This window comes from Eptesicus fuscus, chromosome 17 (genome assembly GCF_027574615.1).
Source record: "Eptesicus fuscus isolate TK198812 chromosome 17, DD_ASM_mEF_20220401, whole genome shotgun sequence".
NCBI lineage: Eukaryota > Metazoa > Chordata > Mammalia > Chiroptera > Vespertilionidae > Eptesicus > Eptesicus fuscus.
This window is the reverse complement of record NC_072489.1, coordinates 15387387-15409821: the sequence shown is the minus strand read 5'-3', so window position 1 is coordinate 15409821 and position 22435 is coordinate 15387387. Positions and strand designations below refer to the sequence as shown.

Here is a 22435-nt window from a genome sequence, read left to right as displayed (position 1 = left end):
AGCATTCTTTTCCAGAATCATAGAAATTTAGAGCCGGCAGGGATCTATGGCCAGTTCTCTTGAGCTAAATAAAAGTTAGATTGCTGCCTAAGGGAGAGATAGGCTGAAGATTTTAGAATTTGAGTAGCTTAAATGGTAGTAGTTGAGAAATATTGCTTAAAGTGAGTGAAAGTAATAAAAGGAAGAATATTGAAAGTAGCTGAAATCCATTAATTTTCAAAATATATAATTATTAAAAAGTATTTTTCATAGGATATCTGTGAGAATAGTAAGCTGTAAAATGATGTGAATTACCTTAGTTGCTGAATATTAAGCTAAAAGAACAAAAGCGGATTTTAATGTAGAAAAAAATTTTGTGCATGAAATTGAGGTCATATGTGCTAGTGATGTATGACTTACAGGAAGTAATAAAAAAGGGGGGGGGGGAGAAGTAAACGGTATACTTTTAAACTGATGGGACCCATTTTAAGGGTGGAATTTAAATTGCTGTTCTTTAAAACTTGAGTTTTTACCCCCACTATATAAGGGGGCGGGGGGACCTTGATCAAAGTAGACCTCTCCCTCCCCCTTCAGAATATACTCCTTAAAGTCGACAAGCAAGCTGTCTTTGTTTGCTGTTCCTGCAGAAAGTGGTGATTGATACCATTTTTATATATTTAAACTTTCCCCCCACGTTTATTTGAATGAGAGAAGCCCTTGTAAAAGAATGGTGTCAGAGGTTAAATGCATCTGCCCGGGTGTTTCTCCTGCCTGAGGTCATTCTCCTATGACAACATTTTATTTGCTCAACATCTTAAATACAGATGTTTAGATTTTTTTTTAAAGCTCAGGAATAGTGTGCTTTTATTAACAGTATTGATGATTGATTTTGAATGTTTTTACTTCAAAAAGCCAAATCTCCTGGTGGGTGGAATTTTATGAAGCACCTGTTAAGCTTTAGGGAGGAGGACCTTTTTGGCAGCGACCCAAAATACATATTTAAACAATGAGCCTGCCAAAGTCAGGAAATTATAAAACAGTTTTGAAATTGCAGAATCTGCTTCTTTTTTTTATTTTTTTTATTACCCCTCAGGTTTCTCTTGCAGCTTGGTTATAAGTTCTTTCACATGGGATTTACTAATGTTCTTACTATTTTAAGACCAGATTTAGAAAAATAAAATCAAGCTTGGAGATCTCGGGTTTATATGAATAAAGACCATCAGACTTTAAACTGAATTGCCTCCTCCAGAATCTGGGCTCCCACTCCCCAAACCTTGTGGCGGAATCTATTATTTATTCTTGAGTGCAGCCTGGCTGGCTTCCTTGAGCGGCGTTGCCCCTCGGGGTCTCAGGTTTTCCTCTGTGAAGTGAGAGCTGCTAGGTAAAAAGTGTGCCCAAAACAGCGTGGAAAAGCTGAACACTCACGAAAATGGGGAAACCTGCTGAGGGTATGCTTCTTGGTGAATTCCATTTGACCTTGATCTTTCAACATTCTGACTCTCAAATTTACTATTTCTGTTCCTACTTCTAGAATTTAAATTCAGAGACTCGGTGTCAAGATGGCCACAGTTATCATTTTTGTATATTCCAGCAATGGGATATTCTTTGTATACTACTGTATTTTTTTTTTTTTTGGGGGGGGGGAGGGCGGCAGAGGAAGAAGGAGGCATTTGCAGTTGTATTATGTTAAGCAGCCCCAGTTTTTTATTTAGCTAACTATTGCTTTATGTTTTATGATTTCATTACACACATAGAGCAGGAATTGTGTGAACTTTGGCACTGCCCTCACAGTTCGGCAAATCAGAAAACGCCAGGTAAATGATGGTTTATGATGATGGTGAGGGCAGGAGGTTTACCAGAAGGCACAGGAATAATCTAAGTATCTATCATCTTCAAGTTCTCCAAGACTTATGATTAGAATTGGTATAAAGTTATCCAGTTTCTCTTAGGGAAAATGTTTGTACAGTCACTCTGTTACATACAGGGGTAAAAGGCAGAAAAACAAAGTATAATTTGGATTCTTTGATATTTTTGTATTTTCAGGTTCTTAAGGATCTTTAGTTGGCATTATCACTATATTAAATATTAGGGAATGGGAGTTTAAAAACATCTAAGGCACCATTCCCATAAAGCAATTTACTTTTTATTCTTATAGGACACCCATCCTGTTTGAAATTTTGTCCTGAACTAACAACAAATGTAAAGGCCTTAAGGTGGCAGTGCATCGAATGCAAGACGTGCAGTGCGTGTAGAATCCAAGGCAAAAATGCAGTAAGTACTGCTCTCCATGCTCCATCTCCAGGAAAAGTGTCAGTTTTCAGTGTTTAGGTTCTTATTTTCTGTAGACTGTTGCTATATTCCTTTAAATAAACAGATGTCAGGTTTCAGCATTGATCATGGAGCTCCTTTATTATATTTTATTACTGTTAATTGGATAACATAAGAATTTGTGGCCTTTCACAGTTGTTTTCAGTCTCAATTAGTCTCTAATATGTTACATTACAGGATAATATGCTTTTTTGTGACTCCTGTGATAGAGGATTCCATATGGAGTGCTGTGACCCCCCACTTTCCAGAATGCCAAAAGGTGAATTTTTAAACCATATTTAAGATGTGTTTTATTACATGCTCATTAGCCTTGTCCTGCTGTCTGACAGCTCAGAGGTTTACAGGTTCCTTAAGCATTTTTTCATCTCCCATCTTCCTGTACTTATGGGTTTGGCACAGATTATGACCAGAGGAGTGTAACAGCATTTAGTTTGAGGCTAATGTATATAATAAAGACTCTAATTCAGATACAGGGATAAAAAGACTATTCCTCTCCTGAAACTCTTTCTTTACTAGAATAAGTTTAGATTAGGTAGGTCAAAAATTTCAAACACTCTCCCTATTATTCAGTACTATATTCAGAGGCAAGAAATTACCTATTTTTGAGATGATGGTGATAATGATGACTCAGAGATCCTGCAACAGGAGCCATCACCATTTTCTTGGCCATTAGTTGATATTTTGAACAGGAGCATCTGAACTTTTATATGGGGTAAGGTTTTCCATCTCTATTTATTGTATAAGTAAAGCCTAGCTCAGTATCCTTTTTCTCATTTTATATGTTAAACATTAAAATAACTTTGCCTTATTATAAAATTTGTACATTTTCATTGTGAAAGATTTAGAAAACACAGGTTGACAAAAAGGAATAAAAAGATATCAATTAGAAATTCCTTCTTGCCCCGCATACCTTTTAAAAAGAAATGGAACATTCTATATATGATTTGTAACTTTATGTTTTTTCCCACCTTAACAATAGATCCTAGCATTCCCACATCATTAAATGTTCTCCTAACATAGTTTTTAACAAGTGTGTAGAACTCCATAATATGTAGAGCTGAGGCTACAGACGTGGTGATTGTGGGCCACAGATATGCTTTGTTGGCTATATATAAATATGTATAAATATTTACAGCTTCTCTAAATGCATTACAGAAGAGCTGCTACAATATTTTTAAATTTTTTAGTTTGAGTTCTTTAGGTAGAGTATGCATGCTCCAATTTACCCCAGTCTCACTATTCCCTGTGTTACATTCCATCTTACTTTAGTCACATATATTATACCTGGGTGGTTCCTGAACATATTTGATTTTGCAACCCCTTGTATAAAAAAACCCATAACTTATTTAATCAGTCCCCTATGGTGGACATTACAAATGTTTCCAATTTTTTCCATCCACAATTATTGCCTTAAGATAAATTCCTAGGGGAGGAATTGCTGGATCAAAGGCTATGTACATGAAAGGTTGTATCGGTTTTCAGACCAACCACCAATGTATGAGAATACCTGCTTCCCTGTATTATGACCAGCACTCACCATTACTTTATTACATTGAATCTAAGACACACTTTAAAAAACAAACAAATATTTTAACGTCTTTGAAATCAGATGCATCTTTTAGTCAGCCAATGAAATATAGTGTCCTTATTTTAAATTTTTACCAATTTGATAAAAGAAAAAAGATGTCTGATAATTGTTTTCTTTAAGTAGTGAGATGAGACATTTTTTGTGTGCTTGATTATTGGCTGTATATAATCTTCGTAAAGTGCCTGTTTCATCCATTAATCAGTTTCTATTGGGGTTTTCACCTTTTTTTCTGATTTGCAGAAGCTCATATTTTTATGCAGTTAAATCCATGAGTCTTTTATGGCTTCAGTCTTAAATGTCAGTAATGCTTAGATTATACAAATATCTATAGATTTTTCCTGGTACTTGTAATATTTCATTTTGTCATATAATATTTATCTGCCTAGAATTTATTTTTGTAAAGGATAGGAATAATTTTTTTCCTACCTAGATAGATAGCTGTTTGTTCCATTACCACGTTTTGAGTCATTTTATCTGATAATTTGCTACTGATTTGAAATAAAACGTGTTTGATATGCTAAACTTTTCTCTAGCTTTCAGTATTCTGGTTTTTCAGTTCTTATCCTTGACCTAGTTCCCTATGCGAGGTGTATAGTTTTAATAATTGTAGCTCCATAGTGCTTAAACATTTTAAGTTTTAATTTAAAAATTATATTTTATACTGATAGTTTTTTTAGTGTGGAAAATTTCCAGAAAGATATGATAAAATAAATATTTTTGTCCAGATGTTCCAAAAACTGATGGACTTGAAAATGTCTTCCTCAAATCAAAAGACATATAGTATCTGACAGGCTCAGGTTGTCTTGTGTGTTTATGTGGATGAGGGAGGCATGTGACATGTTGGGAAAGCCTTCTGGAAAGGCTCTGAGGCGGGGGCTGCCCTCTGCTCTCACCACCTTGACGGGGAAATTGACCTTTAACAATGGCTTCCTGAAGAGACTGACAGAAGGGAATGAGCCACCTTTCGGAGTCACGTTCTGCATGCAGGCATCCTTACAGCTGCAGTTTATCTTTACTGTCTCTCCTAAAATGAAACATTAAAATATTTTTCTCATATATGTATTAATTCAGGGATGTGGATTTGCCAAGTCTGCAGACCAAAGAAAAAGGGAAGAAAACTACTTCATGAGAAAGCTGCACAAATAAAACGTCGATATGCAAAACCCATTGGACGACCGAAAAATAAATTAAAGCAACGATTGTTGTAGGTTGAGATCTTATCAAAAAGAAATCTTTTATGTTGTGCTTTAAAATATAGGTGATTATAACCCCCATAGGTTCCATTAACTTTTTACCATCTCTTTTACAAACTCAAGGGATGGGGAATATTTCTCCTTTTATATAAGCTGTGGAAATTTTTTGAAAATAACATTTTTAATTACAGTTGGCATTTTGGGGTCTTCTGTTGACAGGATCTGTGATGCTAAGTGACATTTTTTCAAGCAGCAGGATGGAAGCAGAATGTCAGCACAGGAAACAGTCATTCGGCCTACTTTGTTACTGGCTGAGCATTAGAAGAGCTTAATTATACAGTAGTTATGTGGGAGTTTTAAAACGAGAGGGATTTGTCTCTAGTGAATCTATTTTGTCACTCCAGATAACGTTTTAGGAAAATACTTATTTTTTTCTGGTGCTAATTTAGTATTGTAACATTTCAAGATCCCTTTTATGAAATATGACCATCTGAGAAACCTGCAAATGACTATCTTCATGTTTGCCTCCAAAGAGTTAGACAGGACTATTTGGTATGTGCATATGTGTGCAGGCCTATAGTACATACATATAGTACACACATATTTGGTATGTGCATATGTGTGCAGGCCTATAATAACAATTCGCTGTGGCCTCCAGCTCTACTATGATAAACCCATTTCTGCTACCTTTGCCATATGGTTGCATTAAAGCCCAGTAGAACATTTGCAGGAGTTACTTGGAAAAGTAGAGAAAAGATAAGAAGTGCAATGCATGTAGTTTTAAAAACCTGTATAGAGTAGGGATTTGACTATGAGTATTAAGGTGTTTAGAAATGAAATCAGCAGACTTGCATATCTGAAGCAGTTCTATTAATAAGACCATTGTCCGGTTCCTGAAAGGGTCACTGTGATATAAAAAATGAGTAAATGCTCTCTACACACACCCTGAACAAATACCAAGTATCTGACTTGCTTGCTCTTTTTGCCTAATTTTATCTGAAGCAATTCACTATATTACCTGCTTTCAGAAAAAGTGTCCTCCTGCACCTGTATCCATCCCTCAAAGGAGAAATAGGAAATGTGTGATCTTTTCTAGAGTTTTCTGTGACTCTTTATGAAAACCCTTTAACTGGTTGGCATTTTTAAATGGAATTTTTGTTAATTTCTGGAGGCAAACATAAAATAAAATCTTTCATATTAGCATCAGTTGAAGTAGAAATTACATGTTTTTGCATTCATCCTGTGTAAGCATTGTTCTTGAAATGGGACTGTATCCTCAGGGCCCAATTAAAAAAACCAAATTAGGATATAAACTTTCTAAACAAAGGACGCGGCTGAAAATTGCATCTGGCACCAATCCTAACTTTTTGTTTGTCCAAAATTGTCCTTTGAGCTTAGGAATTTTTAAGACAGTCTAGGGAGTTTTCCTTTGTACATGCTTTATAAGCATATTATCCTTTCTGGGCAATCGATTCCAGATACAGTCCAAATGCACGTTCTAATGCGAAACTTTGAGCCTGGATGAGTTGTTTATTGGTAGCCCTCACCGTGACACTGGAGATCTCCAGCGTTAACCTGATTTGGCTGAATAGGTGGCGCCAGGCACAAGCGGGTGGGTGAGCCGCCCTAGATGAGCTCGTGGCTGCCACGTTGGTCTGCACCAGCTCCCCTTCTGCTGACTGCTGAAATTGTTCATCATGTCTTTATGTACAAAATGACCCCCAAAATGTGGTCTTCTACTTGTGATTACTTAAAATATTTTTGTAATTCTATATCATACCATTTTCAGGCTTCCATTTCTTCATTATTATCCTTCAGCTAAATTGATAATTTTTAAAGTGCATTCTTGGGCCCCAGCGCAGCCATAATTCACATGCAAATGTTTCCATTGTATGAAATCCTGCTGCAAAATGGGTAGCTTTCCAAGCCCTAACCTGAGGTGAAGGCAGACAGCTGCCCTTCCTGTGCGCAGCTGTGTTAATGGAGTGACCTCCAGTCTCTGTTGACCACACAGCTGTATAGGCGAAACCACCAAATGAACTGCAATAGCAGTCAGAACCCGTGCACAGAGATTCTGACGCCAAGTGTCTGATAATGACCATGGTAAATGTGCTGCTGCTTCACCAGACTTTCCATGTCATGTCTGACCTGCTGTAGCTTTTCTTTAATCATTTCTTCGGTTTTTTGCTATTGTTGTCATTTTTTCAGCAATATTTTATGCTGTAATTAATTGTCTCCTTTACTTAGAGAGTATTATTGGTTATCTTGTCATCCTAAGCATAAACTGCTGAGAGGACAAGGGTATCTTTTAGTATTTTCTTTAAAAACAAACAAAAAAACAAACATAAAAACCTACTAATTTGTAGACATAACCCAAATTCTATTTATATAAATTTTCCATTTGAGTTAAAATTGCTTCTAACTAGAAATTAGATAAGCTTATTCTTTTGCTTCTAGATAATATGACTTATTTCCTTTAATATTTTAGAAAAGACATCAGGAAATCATAATTACTTGGTGACAACACAAGGGTAACATTTTAATTCAATTATAAAGAAAGCATTGGGTTTTCTCAGTCTCTTCAAAAATTTTCTTACTTATATTGATTGCCCTTGGGTGCACATGGATTCTTCTAGCACCTGTTGGATGGGCCCTGGGAGAATCGTGACACACAGGTGTAGTTGCTGCTAACTTTCAACAGAGAGACATCTCAGTGGAGGCACACACATAAAAACAGTCCTTAGGGTTGCAATTCAGCTTCTGAAGTTTAAGCACATTGAATGCAACTAGTTGCTATAAATTTGTTTTAGATACCTTTATAATTCTATTATTAAATGCTGATACTATTCTCTAAATTTTTGCCTAGGTCTGTAACCAGTGATGAAGGATCCATGAATGCATTCACAGGAAGGGGGTCACCTGGTAGGGGTCAAAAGACTAAAGTCTGTACCACACCTTCATCTGGTCATGCTGCATCTGGGAAGGACTCAAGCAGCAGATTGGCTGTTACAGACCCCACTCGGCCTGGTGCCACCACCAAAATCACCACCACCTCCACCTACATTTCTGCCTCTACACTTAAAGTTAACAAGAAAACCAAAGGGCTCATTGATGGCCTTACTAAGTTTTTTACACCATCACCTGATGGTCGCAGATCACGAGGTGAAATAATAGACTTTTCAAAGCACTATCGTCCAAGGAAAAAGGTCTCTCAGAAACAGTCATGCACTTCTCATGTGTTGGCTACAGGTACCACACAAAAGCTAAAACCTCCACCTTCTTCACTTCCACCCCGAGCCCCCATCTCTGGTCAGAGCCCCAGTTCACAAAAGTCCAGCACGTCCACTTCTTCTACCTCTCCCCAGAGTTCTTCCAGCCAGTCCAGTGTGCCCTCCCTGAGCAGTCTCACTAGTAACAGCCAGCTGAAGGCACTCTTTGATGGACTCTCTCATATCTATACCACTCAGGGACAGTCTCGAAAGAAGGGACACCCAAGTTATGCACCACCCCAGCGTATGCGTCGTAAAACTGAATTCTCTTCCACAGCAAAGTCTAAAGCCCATTTCTTTGGAAAAAGAGATATTAGAAGTAGGTTTATGGCTCACTCCTCCTCCTCTAGCTGGGGGATGGCTAGAGGACGTATTTTTAAAGCAATTGCTCACTTCAAGCGAACAACTTTCCTTAAAAAGCACAGGATGCTAGGCAGATTAAAATATAAAGTGACCCCTCAGATGGGGACCCCCTCACCAGGGAAGGGGAGCTTGACAGACGGAAGGATTAAACCTGATCAGGATGATGGTAAGCAAAAGGTCAAAGCTCCAACCAAACCTGCGTCCCGTCCCTTTCTCCCCAACCCCCCAAAAATCAATCAATCAACTCCTATTTGTCACATAGGTCTTAGCTATTTCTCTTGTTCTCACTTCACTTTCATACAGAAACAGTGAAACTTTGACCTTTTTCTAATGCTGACTAAACCTCCAAAATGTTGTTTTTCCAACTAATACTCTCCCACCTTTTATTATTTATTTCCATTCGTAGTGACACTAGGACCCCCCAGATGCCTTCATAGCGTTGCTTATGGCTTTGTAGTCCCGCATGAGTAGCCACTGTCACGCTTCTGCCATGTCCTTTCCCGTGCGGCCTCTTCAGCCACAGTGCTGTTCGGTCGCACGCTGTCAGCGCCTCCAACGGGGTTTTCAGCTCCCCACTCCCCTCTGCTCCATTGCTTTCTCATGACCAAGTTCATCCTGCTTCCTTCTCAACAAACTGATCTGTGGTTCTGTGAGCTGTGCTTTTGGGTGTGAGTGTGTCTGTGTGTGTATTCACCTTAGGGAGAAAACTGATTTCAGAATTTCATTTAACCAATTGGCCCGTTAGATGTGCTACCCTTTATAAAACAAAAACAAAAAAATGTGTCATTTGGACAAAGTGGTAGATTTTGCTATCTCAAAAGTGGTAATGGGAATTCTATAACTAGACTTCTAATCTTGGTTGAAAAATCTGATTTTGTTTTGTGTTGCTCTTACTTTCCCTCATTTATGTATTGAAGCTATAAGATGACAGTGATTATTCAAATAAAAATTGGGGTACAGCAGGGAAAGGGTACTGCTGGATCTTTGAGCAGTGCTTAGCTATAAATGTTTATAAAGCTTTACAGAAAATCCCTATTTGCCCACTATGCTAATTTGGTACCGTTTTGGTAATATACGGTGGTCACTAGTGATTCAAGTCAGTGAAGACACTTTCTGCTGGTTTTAAATGACAGATACTGAAATCAAAATAAGCATCAAACAAGAAAGTACAGATATAAATGTGATTGGAAGCAAGGATACTGTCACCGAAGAGGACTTGGATGTGTTTAAGCAGGCCCAGGAGCTCTCTTGGGAGGTAAGGCCCGGCTACTATTATCACAACAAGGGTAATATGTGACTTCTTAAGTTATGGTTATTATGAAATGCAGCTTTGATTTTATAGAAACTCCTCCTCAAAATCCTCTGTGGTTCTTTAACTGTGACCATGATTATTTTTGTTGCCTGTCCATTCAAAAGCAATGACGTTGTGGAGGTATCTCCACTCTTAAAAGTTGGCAATGCTCAGCTGGTCTCACAAAATAGACCAGAGTAGAAATGGCTGAGTCCAATTTTGAAAACACCTAGTTGTGAAGGAATAGAATTCTATTTTTTTTTCTTGTCAAATATAGAAGATAGCAATTTTAAATCATTAACAAAAAGGAAGAACATTGCTTTTAAGTTTACCAGTGCTGCTGCCAACACAGATGGCCAGCCATATGAAAAATGTCTCACAACCTTAACTCTTTGGCATTGATAAAGGCAATATTATGTTGTATGATCAGTCATAGTCACTTTTTATTGTCCAGGAATTTTTTTTTATATTATTTCACTTAAAATGTTAACTCTACTTAGCTTATTGTCACCAAAACATTGAAAGGTAAGGCTGTTGGACTTCTCAAAGACAGATTTTGTCTGCGTTGTGACTTTTTTATGTCAGTAGACCACATTCAGTTGGCACAATACTCACGGATAAGCTCCCTGCCCCACCTCACTTCCTTTTTTAGGGAAGGAGGCCATCGATAGGTTCTTAAAATTTATATTCAGTAGCAGTCATTGGGCTAAATACTTTGGTGGTTTCTACTTTAGGGGCTATTGGGTATTTCCATTCATCATTCTGCCCCAGCAGTATGCTTTGTGTTGTTTTTCCTTTGGCTAAGATAAATGTCAAAATTTCCCCCAATCTTTGAAATTTGAAGTCCTTAAATATTACAACTTCTTTAGCCTATTTCTGGCATTCATAGATAAACAGGATGAAAGCAGGCATTGTCTGAAAGATACTGTTAAGTCTAAAGCCCTTTCTTTCCAACATGCTAACACTGGCTTTTTCTTTTAAGAACATCTCTTGTCTGTGCCAGGCACTGTGCTGGACACTGAGAATGCCACAGTGAATCAGGCAGACAATGTTCTTAACCTTGTGTAGCCTACTACACAGGAGTAAGGGGAGTAGGAGGAGACTTCACAATTGATTACTTAATTATAATTGAGATAAATGTTACTTTATGGAAGAATGGGGACTGAAGAGTCTATATAATGGCCTCATCATCTTTTAATTTCTTCAGTTTCAATACATTGCAACAGATCATTGAATTCAGTTCAATAGACATTTGTATTTACCTCATGCGCATCCTATCTTGTTGGTACTTTTTTTAGAGTATTATTAGTTTGTCTATATATAAACCTTATACAAAGTTGATTATTATTTCAAGGCCTATATTGTTTTTTCAACAACATGAAAATTCACAATTAAGATTAGGGTTCTGGTCTTGATAGGTTTTCATATCTACCAGTGAAAGAACCAAGATGCAAGTGAAGAAATCCCTTTCTAATACTTATATTTTATTTCTTTTCTTTCTCTCTGACAGAAAATAGAGTGTGAGAGTGGAGTGGAAGACTGTGGCCGGTACCCTTCTGTAATAGAATTTGGGAAATATGAAATCCAAACCTGGTACTCCTCACCTTACCCACAGGAATATGCAAGGTAATGGAATAAGCCTGCAGGTATATAACTTTAATGTCATATATGTGAGGAAGGAAAAATCTTGATTCTAAAGCAGGAATATATTATTTTCAGGACATAAATTTTGATGGTAGATTTTAAGTGCTTCCAAAACTATTCCTTTTGCCAGTGTCTTTTTATAGTACTTAATGTCCTATTTAAGCTCCTAACACTCCTTAGTTACACAGGCATCATAAATTTTGCCTTTTAGCTTCTAGATCATGCTTTTTCTCTTTGGTTAATTGGGTAAATGTTATTTGTATTTGAAACCAACTCGGGGGGAAAATAGCCATTATAAAATATTTGGTAGTTTCTTCTACGTTGCCTTTTTCCTAGTTAGTTTAGAACACTAATTAGTTAGTCTCATCTCTGATTTCTAGCATTTTATTTTCAAGCTTTTTACTGAAATGTAGCAAAAGAGGGAAAAATGGGAGAATGTAGGTCAGAGAGGGTAGCCTTAAGAGACCCTTCCCCAAATATTTACCTTAAAGCCATCTGTGACTAACTTGTTAAAAGTGAAGAGAAAATAATAGTACTAGAGATTTCATTTGTCTTGAACTGAGATTGTCTTGAACTAATATATTTTAAAGTGGGTGTCTTGTGGGCAGATCTCTTCCTTCAGGTACATCAGGGCAGGCTTTATTAGTATCCTCTCAGCTGTTTTAGCCTGCAAAGTGTCTGGTTAATCACACACCGGCTTTTCGTCTACAGTAAACATTGTCCTTTTCTCTACCATGTGGGTGTCTGGCCGGTCATCTAATTGGAGAGGATGGGGAGGGTTCTAGAAGTTGAGTAGCAAACTGTCAGGAGTGTTGGTTTCTCTTCCCAGGTTATATCACTTGGCTCTGTGTTCTTAAACAATTTTTTAAAAACACCAATGAGCTTTAATTTGTATGGGTGATCATAAGTCATGTGTTCTGAGAGCTTTGAATAAAATTTGCATATAAGTCCAAGATTTGAAATTACTATTATCTGAGTCTGTATCTAACTCTCCTCAAAATATTTCTCCCCTTCCTTTTTTTAATTAATTTATTTTTAAATGAATGAATGAAGTTGGTTTTGTGTGTGTGTGTGTGTGTGTGTGTGTGTTTATTTTATTGATTTCAGGGAAGAAGAGAGAGAGAGAGAGAGAGTGAGAGAGAGAGAGAGAGAGAGAGAGAGAGAGAGAGAAACATCAATGATGAGAGAGAATCATTGACTAGCTGCCTCCTGCACGCCCCTCACTGGGGATCGAGCCCACAACCTGGGCATGTGCCCCAAACCGTGACCTCTTGGTTCTTAGGTTGACAACCACTGAGCCTCGCTGACTAGGCAATTTATTTTTTATTGTTGACAGTATTACAGATGTCTCCCACTGCCCCCCCCCCCTTAGCCCCTTCCACCCAGCCCTGCCCTACCCTAACCTCCCCGATTCTTATACCCCAAAGACCTTGAAAATGCTTGTGAGCATTTGTTGTGTAAATACTAGCAACACCCATTTAATTGTGATAGGTTACAATAAAATAAGGTGGAGAAAAAGTCAGCAGGGAAGAGAAAGCTGTTTGTCTAGTGTTACTCAAAAGAATCAGTAGAATTGGTAGAAACAAACCAGACCTTTTGACTTGCTTACATTTAGTGCTTTAGACCATATGTAACTATGATAGTAACTTTAAAGTCATCTGACCCCTAAATACAAGAGGAAACAATTATATTCTAGGGCTCTTCAGCCTTATAAGCATGCAGATTATTTTTTAAAATAATGAATGCACTTCTTTCTGAATAAAAGATTATTATAATTACACCACTGACCACATATACTATTGAAACTATGACAATAAATGAAATTTGAAAAATATACATGGTTACATGACAGGATGCTATCCTATTGTTGGTTTTTAGAATAGTGGTTCCCGTTCTTTCTTTAGGGCATTTCTAAGAAAAGACGTGATTTATTCATAGAATAAGGCAACAAATATTATGTTGAAAAGTAATGTAAGGTTTGTCAGTTCTCTTTACTACTGGCTTGTTTTTATGCTTTTTTTAACTACTTTTTTTGAAATGCTATTATACAACCTTGATAAGATTTAGAGATCATTGAACAATATTTAATATTTCCACCTAATTAGTATAATCAATCTGAAAGATTCTTTGATTTTAAAATTTTAACAGATTACCAAAGCTTTACCTGTGTGAATTCTGTCTTAAATATATGAAAAGTAAAAACATTTTGTTAAGACACTCAAAGAAATGTGGATGGTTTCATCCTCCAGCAAATGAAATTTACCGAAGGAAAGACCTTTCAGTATTTGAGGTAAGCATGTGTAAATAAAAACTCAGCTTTTGAAACTTAGTATTTCCAATTGTTGACTATGTGTTGAATTGTTTGTAGACGGTGTAAAGTCTACTCAATTTTGGCATTGAAATTCAGACTGCTCTTTAAAATATCTCCATGTTTTGGAATGTTTATCTAACCATATTAAGTAACCATTTAGATTGATAATGAATTCCTACTTCATCATATTAACTTTTTGTCTTGCCCCAAGTCCCTGTCTGCACCAGATATGTTCACCAGTGAATTTATGATCTCCTCAGCTCTTTGTAAATTCTCTTTTCTTTGGCAGGAGAAATGAGCTTTGTTCAGCAGCTCCAGCCAATGTCTGGCAGGTGCTCACTCTTCCAGGGAATTGAGCAGCTGTACATATCTCCTCAATACACAACCACCTGTGTTTCCATCCATTTCTTGGCAGAGTTGATAATCCTTTTGGTGAGCCCCCAGCAGATGTTGGGACTCCCCCCCATCTGGGAGGATGACCACCCCTGGAGAACTCTGCAATTCACAGGAACCCCTTGTGGCTCTGTCTGTCATTGTGGATTCTTGAAGATATTTTGTGTTTTCAGAATTGATTTAGTAGCAAAAGGCCTTTGCCTCTATATCATTTCATTGTTTATTCATGTTCTACTGTCAGTTTCAGGGATCCAGTTTAGCTGAGGCAGCTGTACCTTGAGGAAACCATGCCTTTTTTTTCATGTTACTGCCTTTTCACAGGGTTTCTTTCTGTCCTTTATTCTCCCCATTTCAGTTGAGCACTTCCATTGCCCTGGCTTACTTTCTTCTCTGTTATCCATCTTGGTGCATTATTTTTCGTTCCTGGGTACTCAGTAGACATGATATTTTCTCTCTGAAATACAGTTTTACTTTGGATTCTTTTTTTCTGAATTGTTCAGACTGGAATGTATTGTTCTGCCCCACATTTCTCTGTAGCTCTGGTCTATAATGTCTTGCATTGTATTTGACACAGGGAGGGTCATACATAGGTTTCTGGCATGGGTCAGTCGTCCCCTCTCAGACTAGCGGGGCCCACTACTTTTTCCCAAGGCTGATCAGAGAACACCGGTAACTCCAGCTGTGTCTTAGGAATTTGGAAAGCCCCTCTCCCTGGGTATATCAGACTCTCTTTTGGCAAGCTTGAAGAAGGGTCATGTTGCTGGGAAGATTGGATGTTAGTTCTTACTAAGGGTAGGCACAGGGTTTCTCTACCTGGGCACTGTTCACATTTCAAGCTGGATATTCTTTGTTGCAAGAGGCTGTCCTGTGCATTGTAGGATGTTTAGCAGCATCCCTGGCCTCTACCAACTAAATGCCAGTAACACCACCATCCCTCCTGTTGTAACAACCAGAAATGTCTCCAGGTGTAACCCATGTCCTCTGGGGGCAAAATCACACACAGAGGGAAAGCTGAGTGCAAGTTCTTGTCCTTCCTGCTGTTAGTCTTGGGATGTGACCCAGCGAGCCCCAGCCAGACTGAGACAGCAGAGCTGTCCGCACTTGAGGCTTAACTGATGTCACAAGTTCAACTTTCCTTTTGGCTCCTTCCTTGGTGCCTTGTTCCTTTCTTTTAACCAAAATAAAGTGAAATCACTGTCTCACTGTTTCCAGAAGGACAGAACACATTGTGGCTTTTAAGTAATTGTTAAATAAATCAGCATGAATCCGCCCGTGGGGCTGAAGCTTTCATAAATCCAGGGGCTTCCTTAAGGGTAAGAGAATCAGTGTTTCCAGTTGCTAGGCTGGTAAGAGTGGTCTGCTATTTCAGGGCAGATGCTTTGGGACTGCACAGAGGTGAGAGGGGGAAAGTCAGAAGCAGATTTGTAAAATTTATTCATAAAAATAATTGAAGAAATTGGATTGGATAAGAACCAAGGTCCCTATTCTAGAATCTAAGTTAATACTTAGAGTACAGCATGTCGGAAATTTCTCTGAGCAGTTTCCTAAGTATCTTGAAAAGAAATAAAGAATAATCACAGATTACTACTTGCCTGTCTTCTCTATCACTCTTGAGAGCCCGCCACATCAGACCTTTCACATCTGGTAAGATTTGGCTTCGGCATTGTCATCTCTGTTTTTCTGGTTCACAGATACATCTTTGTCCTTTTTGTAATGTACTACCATTTCCAACAGGACTACATTCCCAAATACATAAAAACTTACTTTAATTAAAGAGAGAATTGTAGCCTCTGTACCCGTTGCCCATATTTGATTATGTTGCTATGTGTGGGACCTAGGTTTCATCCAAGGGAAATAGTTATATGAAGTCTAAAAATAATTTGTGCAATATGAGAACCTGTATGGTCCACAGGAGACTCAAGAACAGTGAAGTTCATTGTTAAAGAGCTCTGGTTAGCAAATATCCATTTCCCCTAAGAGAAGTGCTGGGGAAATTTTTCTTGAATCTGCTGTGATTTCTGTTTTCAACAAGTAACTACATTTGATCAAAGAAATTGGCATCTGTGCTTAGCCTCCTGTCTATAGCCATCAGTATCACAGCTTGATTCTTTTATTTTGAAGGGAAATAGACTGTAATCATTGTACTTATTGTAGGTTGAAATTCATCTCACTTTCTCTGTAAGTATTCCCAACATAGAAATTTTATCTTTTCCAATTATATTTAAAATGATGCTTGGGATAAAACCAAAATGGAAGCCTCTTTTGCTAATCCTCTCTTCTGAAGAATCAGAGTAATACAGTTCATTTATTTTATTTTTATGTGAAGCCCTTTTGTAAACAACATAAAGTGTAACTTACTTGAACAGTATTTTGATCTGTTTACATTTCTTTAGTTCAGGTTTACATGGTTCAAGCAGAGAGGACATGCCTGATCATTTTTTACTCGTAATAAATTACAAAAAAAAATTACTCCTTTGTTAGTGGTTTGGCCTTTCTTCAGGTAGCTTAAAGAGAAATTTAAGCTATCTTATACCCCAATTTAAGAGAAAAGGTGGAGTTCTGATTTGCCAAGTGACACCTATATTCTGTTTAACTTTATACTTGTTTAATGGAGTGTTTTAATCTCTCCGTTTGGGATTTGGAAATAAAACTATGTACTTTCCAAACACCATATAAAAGAAACAATTTTATATTGAGTGGTATTTTTATGATAAATAATGTTGTCTGTTTCTCTTTGCTAGGTTGATGGGAATATGAGCAAAATTTATTGCCAAAACCTTTGCTTGTTAGCCAAGCTCTTCCTGGACCACAAAACGTTGTATTATGATGTCGAGCCATTCCTTTTTTATGTCCTTACAAAAAATGATGAAAAGGGCTGTCATCTGGTTGGATACTTCTCTAAGGTAAAACAAGAGCCAGTATGACCTTCATTTTCTTTTTCAGAATGTTTTTGGTAGAGCCCAGTTCTTTGAACAGGGCTTTTTTATCACTATAATTTGAATAAGTGACACATGTTTCTGAAAAGCTCAGGTTCTTGTTCATAGCTCATTTAAAAAACAACAAAAACAATCAACATCATGCCTAGGACGTGTGTAAAGGACCTCAGCCCTGCTTGCTGTCTTGATTATCAGCATCCACGTAACGTCATAATTGCAGCGGCAGACCACCTCACATCTTTGATTTTCTGAATGTTAAGCTTATTTTCTTTTCCCTCTAAGTGGTGTCAACATGAAGATTTCCGTGTAATTAATGTAGCATTTAGAGATAATTCTCATCTCTTTTCATTGCATTCCCTCTGTGGTTATCAGTATCTCTGTGAATGGGAACATTGGCATTTGGACAGTCAAGCTGATGCAATGACTGGTGGCACTCTTTCATCTCTTGTTCTCTCGACTATTGTTTTAAGATCTAAAACAGTATCGCCTTTAAAAGGCCTGAGTATCTCCAGTTGTTAACATAGGGAAGCCTTGCTCTATTGAGTGGATGTCATTAGTCTTTTTCGCTCATTCAGAATGATTTTTTCACATTCTTCTGCTCAAAGGCTTCTGTGAAACAATTCATATACAATGAAGGAAAACTGAGTTTGGAGATATTTACCAGGCACTGACCTGAACTATTCTTAGGCACCTCTGAAATAGTTTAATGTGCCAGGATGGTAATATGAGACTTCCAGGCAGAAGGTATAAATGATCAAGACCCTGTGTTTGTTTGTTTTTCTTTATGATATATTTTTTCATATTAGGTGATAAGTGAATTATAATGACTCTGCTCTTACATAATATAAGTGGAATGCTTTATAGAAATGTTATTTTCATGGAAGATCAAAAGGTAGAATATATATAAAGGTGCTTTACCAACTGTAGTTTTTCTAAATTTAAGAATCAGTATAAAGACCACAAACAAAAATGCTAGTAAATGACAGCACTCATGGGAAACTGCCTCGATGTCTTAATCCACATATTTGGTAAAGCTCTAAAATGAAAAAGAAGGAAGTTTATTTGTGCATTACAGATTCAAAAGATGACAGGATCAGCACAGAATTTTAAATAGGAAATCTATTTATATAATTTCTAAAACATCCTATCTTTTCTATAGGTAAGTAAAGATCTTTTTCTCTGAAAAGTTAAAAAGAATGGAGGAGATGATTGTCCTTCCTATAGAACATGGTGTTCTTTCAGTATATCTGTTTAAACGTAGATGCTTAATGTTGCCTGTTGCCCCTGCCCTGCCTTGTCTCGGACTGGCCTCTGGATCTACGGTTGGTGGTGACTCTTATTGTTTGAGTCTCTGCCTCTTCCTCCAGGGCCCCACGTTTTGCTCAGAACAAACTAAACTTTTCTCATTTTGTCACAGTTTCTGTTATAGTATAGCAGCAACTACTGTCATTTCTTACCATCTTCGGAATATTGATATTTTTGGCAGTGTAGTGAAACAAAAATTCATCTAAAAATAACCCGGCCAGTGTGGCTCAATGGTTGAGCATCAACCCGTGAACCAGGAGGTCATGGTTGGATTCCCGGTCAGGTCACATGCCCTGATTACAGGCTTGATCCCCAGTAGGGGGCATACAGGAGGCAGCCGATCAATGATTCTCTCTCATCATTGATGTTTCTATCTCTCTCTCCCTTCCTCTCTCTGAAACTTAAAAGACTAGCTACAAATCAAACCATACTCTAACGTGTCAACTGGAATGTGAAGGACTATGGCCCTTTGGAGTTATCCTTAAACCAAATTTTAGAGGTTATAGCCATAGAATGGCCAAGATGACCTAGAAAAGTTCAGTGTAAATTATTACATGCATGTGACTATCCAAGCACATAATAGATTGCTCTAAACAGGAGGGAACTAAGGTGCAGTTATTTTATCTAAAGATTAGGATTTAGGTGTACTAACATGTATTGGGTGTGGGATTATTCTTGAGTTGGATTTCAAGAAGTCTGCTAGGAATAGGAAGGAATCTTCAGCATAAAGAGAAGAATGACATCAAGGGTGAATTCTTTTAATCCACTGTACATCTCTTTTTAGATAGAATGACCCATTTGTCTAACTTTGCAAAATAGACTAATTATTTGAATCTTTGCCATTGATGTTCACATTCAGAGATGGACAATCCTGCTTCTTAGGAAAACTGACATGTATTATTTCTTCCTCCTCATTTCTTGGACTCCACAGACAGCTACAAATGTGCAAAAGTTGGAAGCACATCTTTTTCACAAAGAAAACTTTAATTCTGCCCTGTAGGGGTTTTTCCACAACCATTTCCTGTGATCTTTCAAACAGGTTCATTAAAGATCTGGGTGTTCTGAAGCAATTCTTTGATGTGGTTAGTACCATTTGTGGTCAATCTTATTTGTGGCTTATATTTGGCCAGAGCATTCACAACCTCAAAAGCCTTTTCCAGATCTTCTCTGTGTAGGTTTGGGCGGCTTCTGTGTACTCTGCATAAAATACTGCCGCTCTGAGGCCACATCCCGTGAAACTGCAAAGTCTTCCTTAGCTATAAGACCATACTCTTCCCAGCCTTGCTCTTGGTTTCAGGCTCTTGGTAATATTTTGGCCTCATTTTGTTTGGAGGCTCTGGGGTTTCTTTTTGCTGCTATCGCTTTTGTTTTGTATTTCTGGCTTGAAATGCAGATTAATTATTTCTTTAACTTTTTACTTTGACTTTTTATTCAAAGGAGAAATGTATTGGTGCAAACCTACCCACACACATACTATTTTAGTTTCACTGGGGCATTTGCTCAAAGGCATAAGACATATTGCTGTTGTGGAGTTGTACATTATTTAGCAAGGTGGCTGGCTAAGTCTAACTGACAGCGCCGGGTGACTCTGGATTCCTCCTCCCCCCCCCAACCCCCCCTTCTTCCAAGTTGTTTTGAGCAAGGAAAGCATTTCTTCCATACTGTCTGTGTCGTTTCATTTGGCTCATATTTCCTTGGATTCTTTATTCATATTTTATGGTACTGGCTTCCAAGAATAAAGACATGATTGAGAAACACGCCTGGAGTTGATGGTTTGTCATTAGCTGATGGTTTGATTGATTAACAGTAGGATTATTCTGCTTGATCCTCACCTAACACTTTGGCTCACCTTCGTGAACTGTTGTACAAGGCCAGTGGCAGGTGCAGGGAATGGCCCACTTCAGCGGAGTCTGACATACTCGATCTGTTCCTCCCTCCCTCCCGCAGGAGAAGCTTTGCCAGCAGAAGTATAATGTCTCCTGCATAATGATCATGCCCCAGCACCAGAGGCAAGGATTTGGACGGTTTCTCATCGATTTCAGTAAGTGAAGTGCTTCCTTTACTTTCATACCCAGCGAGCTGATAGCAGTTAAAGGAAGAGTAACATAAAACTTTGTTTAACCTTCGTTGTTTTTATCAATAGGTAATGGTTTTTCTATTTATATTTACATAGGTTAGAAAATCTTCCTCAAGTGAAAAATTTACTGCTGCTCACTTATTGTACTCCAGGAAATTGAGACTAGATCTCTCAGCAGTGCCGCCCGCTCACAAAGCCATTACCCTGAATGAACCGGCAGAATTGCATTCCATTCCATGGTGTTCATGCTCATTAGCACCAAAAGAGGCAATTATTTGCGATTAAAACTGAAGAAAGTGTTATTTAAAAGGATATTCAGCTTTCTAAAATTTTGCCTATAATCTTGTACAGTACAGAGCAGGGGAGGGATATTTCTCTTTAGAAAAACAATTCTTTAGGTAGCCTGTTCTTTGAGCCTCCCTAGTAGAAATAACGATCTTGTTTTGTTCACTTCTCTTTTCTGTTAGGGAAATTATTATAGTGTTTGTATCTAGAAGTTGCCCAAGAAATATTTTTTATACACATTCATATCTTTTGAGTCCCCTCAATTAAAACTGCAAAAATATATAAAATTGTGCACAGGATAATGTAAGAAAAATGTAGTGTTTTTCTCTTTTATATTATGTTGGTTGTGTAAATGTAGTGTTAAGGCTACACTTGGAGAATTGATTCCAAATATCCAGATAACACGGAGGCCATGGATGCCGTGATAATAGTTATTTCTGACGGCGTAAAAATCTGTCACTGGGAACTGTGTGCTGCTTCTTTACCAGATTGTAGTTTGTCTGATTTTGAACCGAAAGAAGAAAATTTCAGGAAATTGTATAATTTTCATAAAGTACATCAAATGCAAAAACCACAGTGTAAATGTGCGCAAGGAAAATCAGGGAGAGATAGGTTGAATATATATCTACATTATTAGATATTGAAATATTAAAGTCGGGGTGTAAAATAATGGTAGATCAATTTTGAACTGATTGTGTGATGTATTGACATTGAAGGATATTTTTTGAAGTATTTTTTATTGATTATCTTTGAATTTTGGGGTAACATTTCTAGTTATTAATTCATTACCCTCATCTTATCTATCCTTTCCTGATGTAGTCTTCCCAGGGAGGCCATCTTACAGGAGTTCCCATTTTCATTTCACAGAGTCCTAGCTGTAAGCAGGTCAAAGAGGAAATCCAGTGGTCTTGCTCTGAAGTTTTGTGGCCAGCATTCATAAGTTGCTCATAAATATTAGAATTTCTGATATGCATAGCAGCCATTCAAGACTTAAACTGTTGATAGTTTACGTGCCTAGCAAATAAGGCAACTCCTTAGTTCAGTGTTCAAGGTCTTCCAGCATCTGGTTGCAGCCTGTGGCTTTTTTGTCTGCTACCCGGCTCCTCGAGTGTTCTCAGACTCCCCTTCTTGGTCTCTGCAGGCCCTTCCCTGGAATGAGCACGGCCAGCCTGAGAGCCTCTTCCTTTTGACCCCACCTCCTAGTTTCATCTCATTGCCTCCTGGCTCTGTATTGTGGCCCTTAGACGCAGCCCACCCTTCTGTCCTAATCGTGGATGTGTTATACTTCCAGTTCACTGTAAACTCCTTGAATTCCCTCTTCTTTGTCTCCGGTAGGACAGTGCACGCAATAATCTGCATTAGTTTTGTATGCTTGTTGATTTGAATTGGATCTTCAAAGGGATAGGGGCACTGCCTACAATAATTTTCTACCTAAAATTGAAAAGGGACTGGGGCTTACCAGGTAAAATGCAC

At 37.8% G+C, this 22435-nt stretch overlaps 1 protein-coding gene across 1 annotated transcript in view; it reads left to right on the top strand.

The window, feature by feature from the left end:
* Nucleotides 1–22435, top strand: part of KAT6B (lysine acetyltransferase 6B) — a 173840-nt gene that overhangs the window by 116453 nt on the left and 34952 nt on the right. The window contains exons 5-13 of the mRNA XM_008145353.3: nucleotides 2135–2250; nucleotides 2485–2566; nucleotides 4967–5099; nucleotides 7955–8886; nucleotides 9854–9975; nucleotides 11522–11637; nucleotides 13804–13945; nucleotides 17101–17262; nucleotides 20548–20641. Coding sequence (XP_008143575.2) covers nucleotides 2135–2250; nucleotides 2485–2566; nucleotides 4967–5099; nucleotides 7955–8886; nucleotides 9854–9975; nucleotides 11522–11637; nucleotides 13804–13945; nucleotides 17101–17262; nucleotides 20548–20641 — 1899 coding nt within the window. The remainder of the gene's footprint in view (nucleotides 1–2134; nucleotides 2251–2484; nucleotides 2567–4966; nucleotides 5100–7954; nucleotides 8887–9853; nucleotides 9976–11521; nucleotides 11638–13803; nucleotides 13946–17100; nucleotides 17263–20547; nucleotides 20642–22435) is intronic.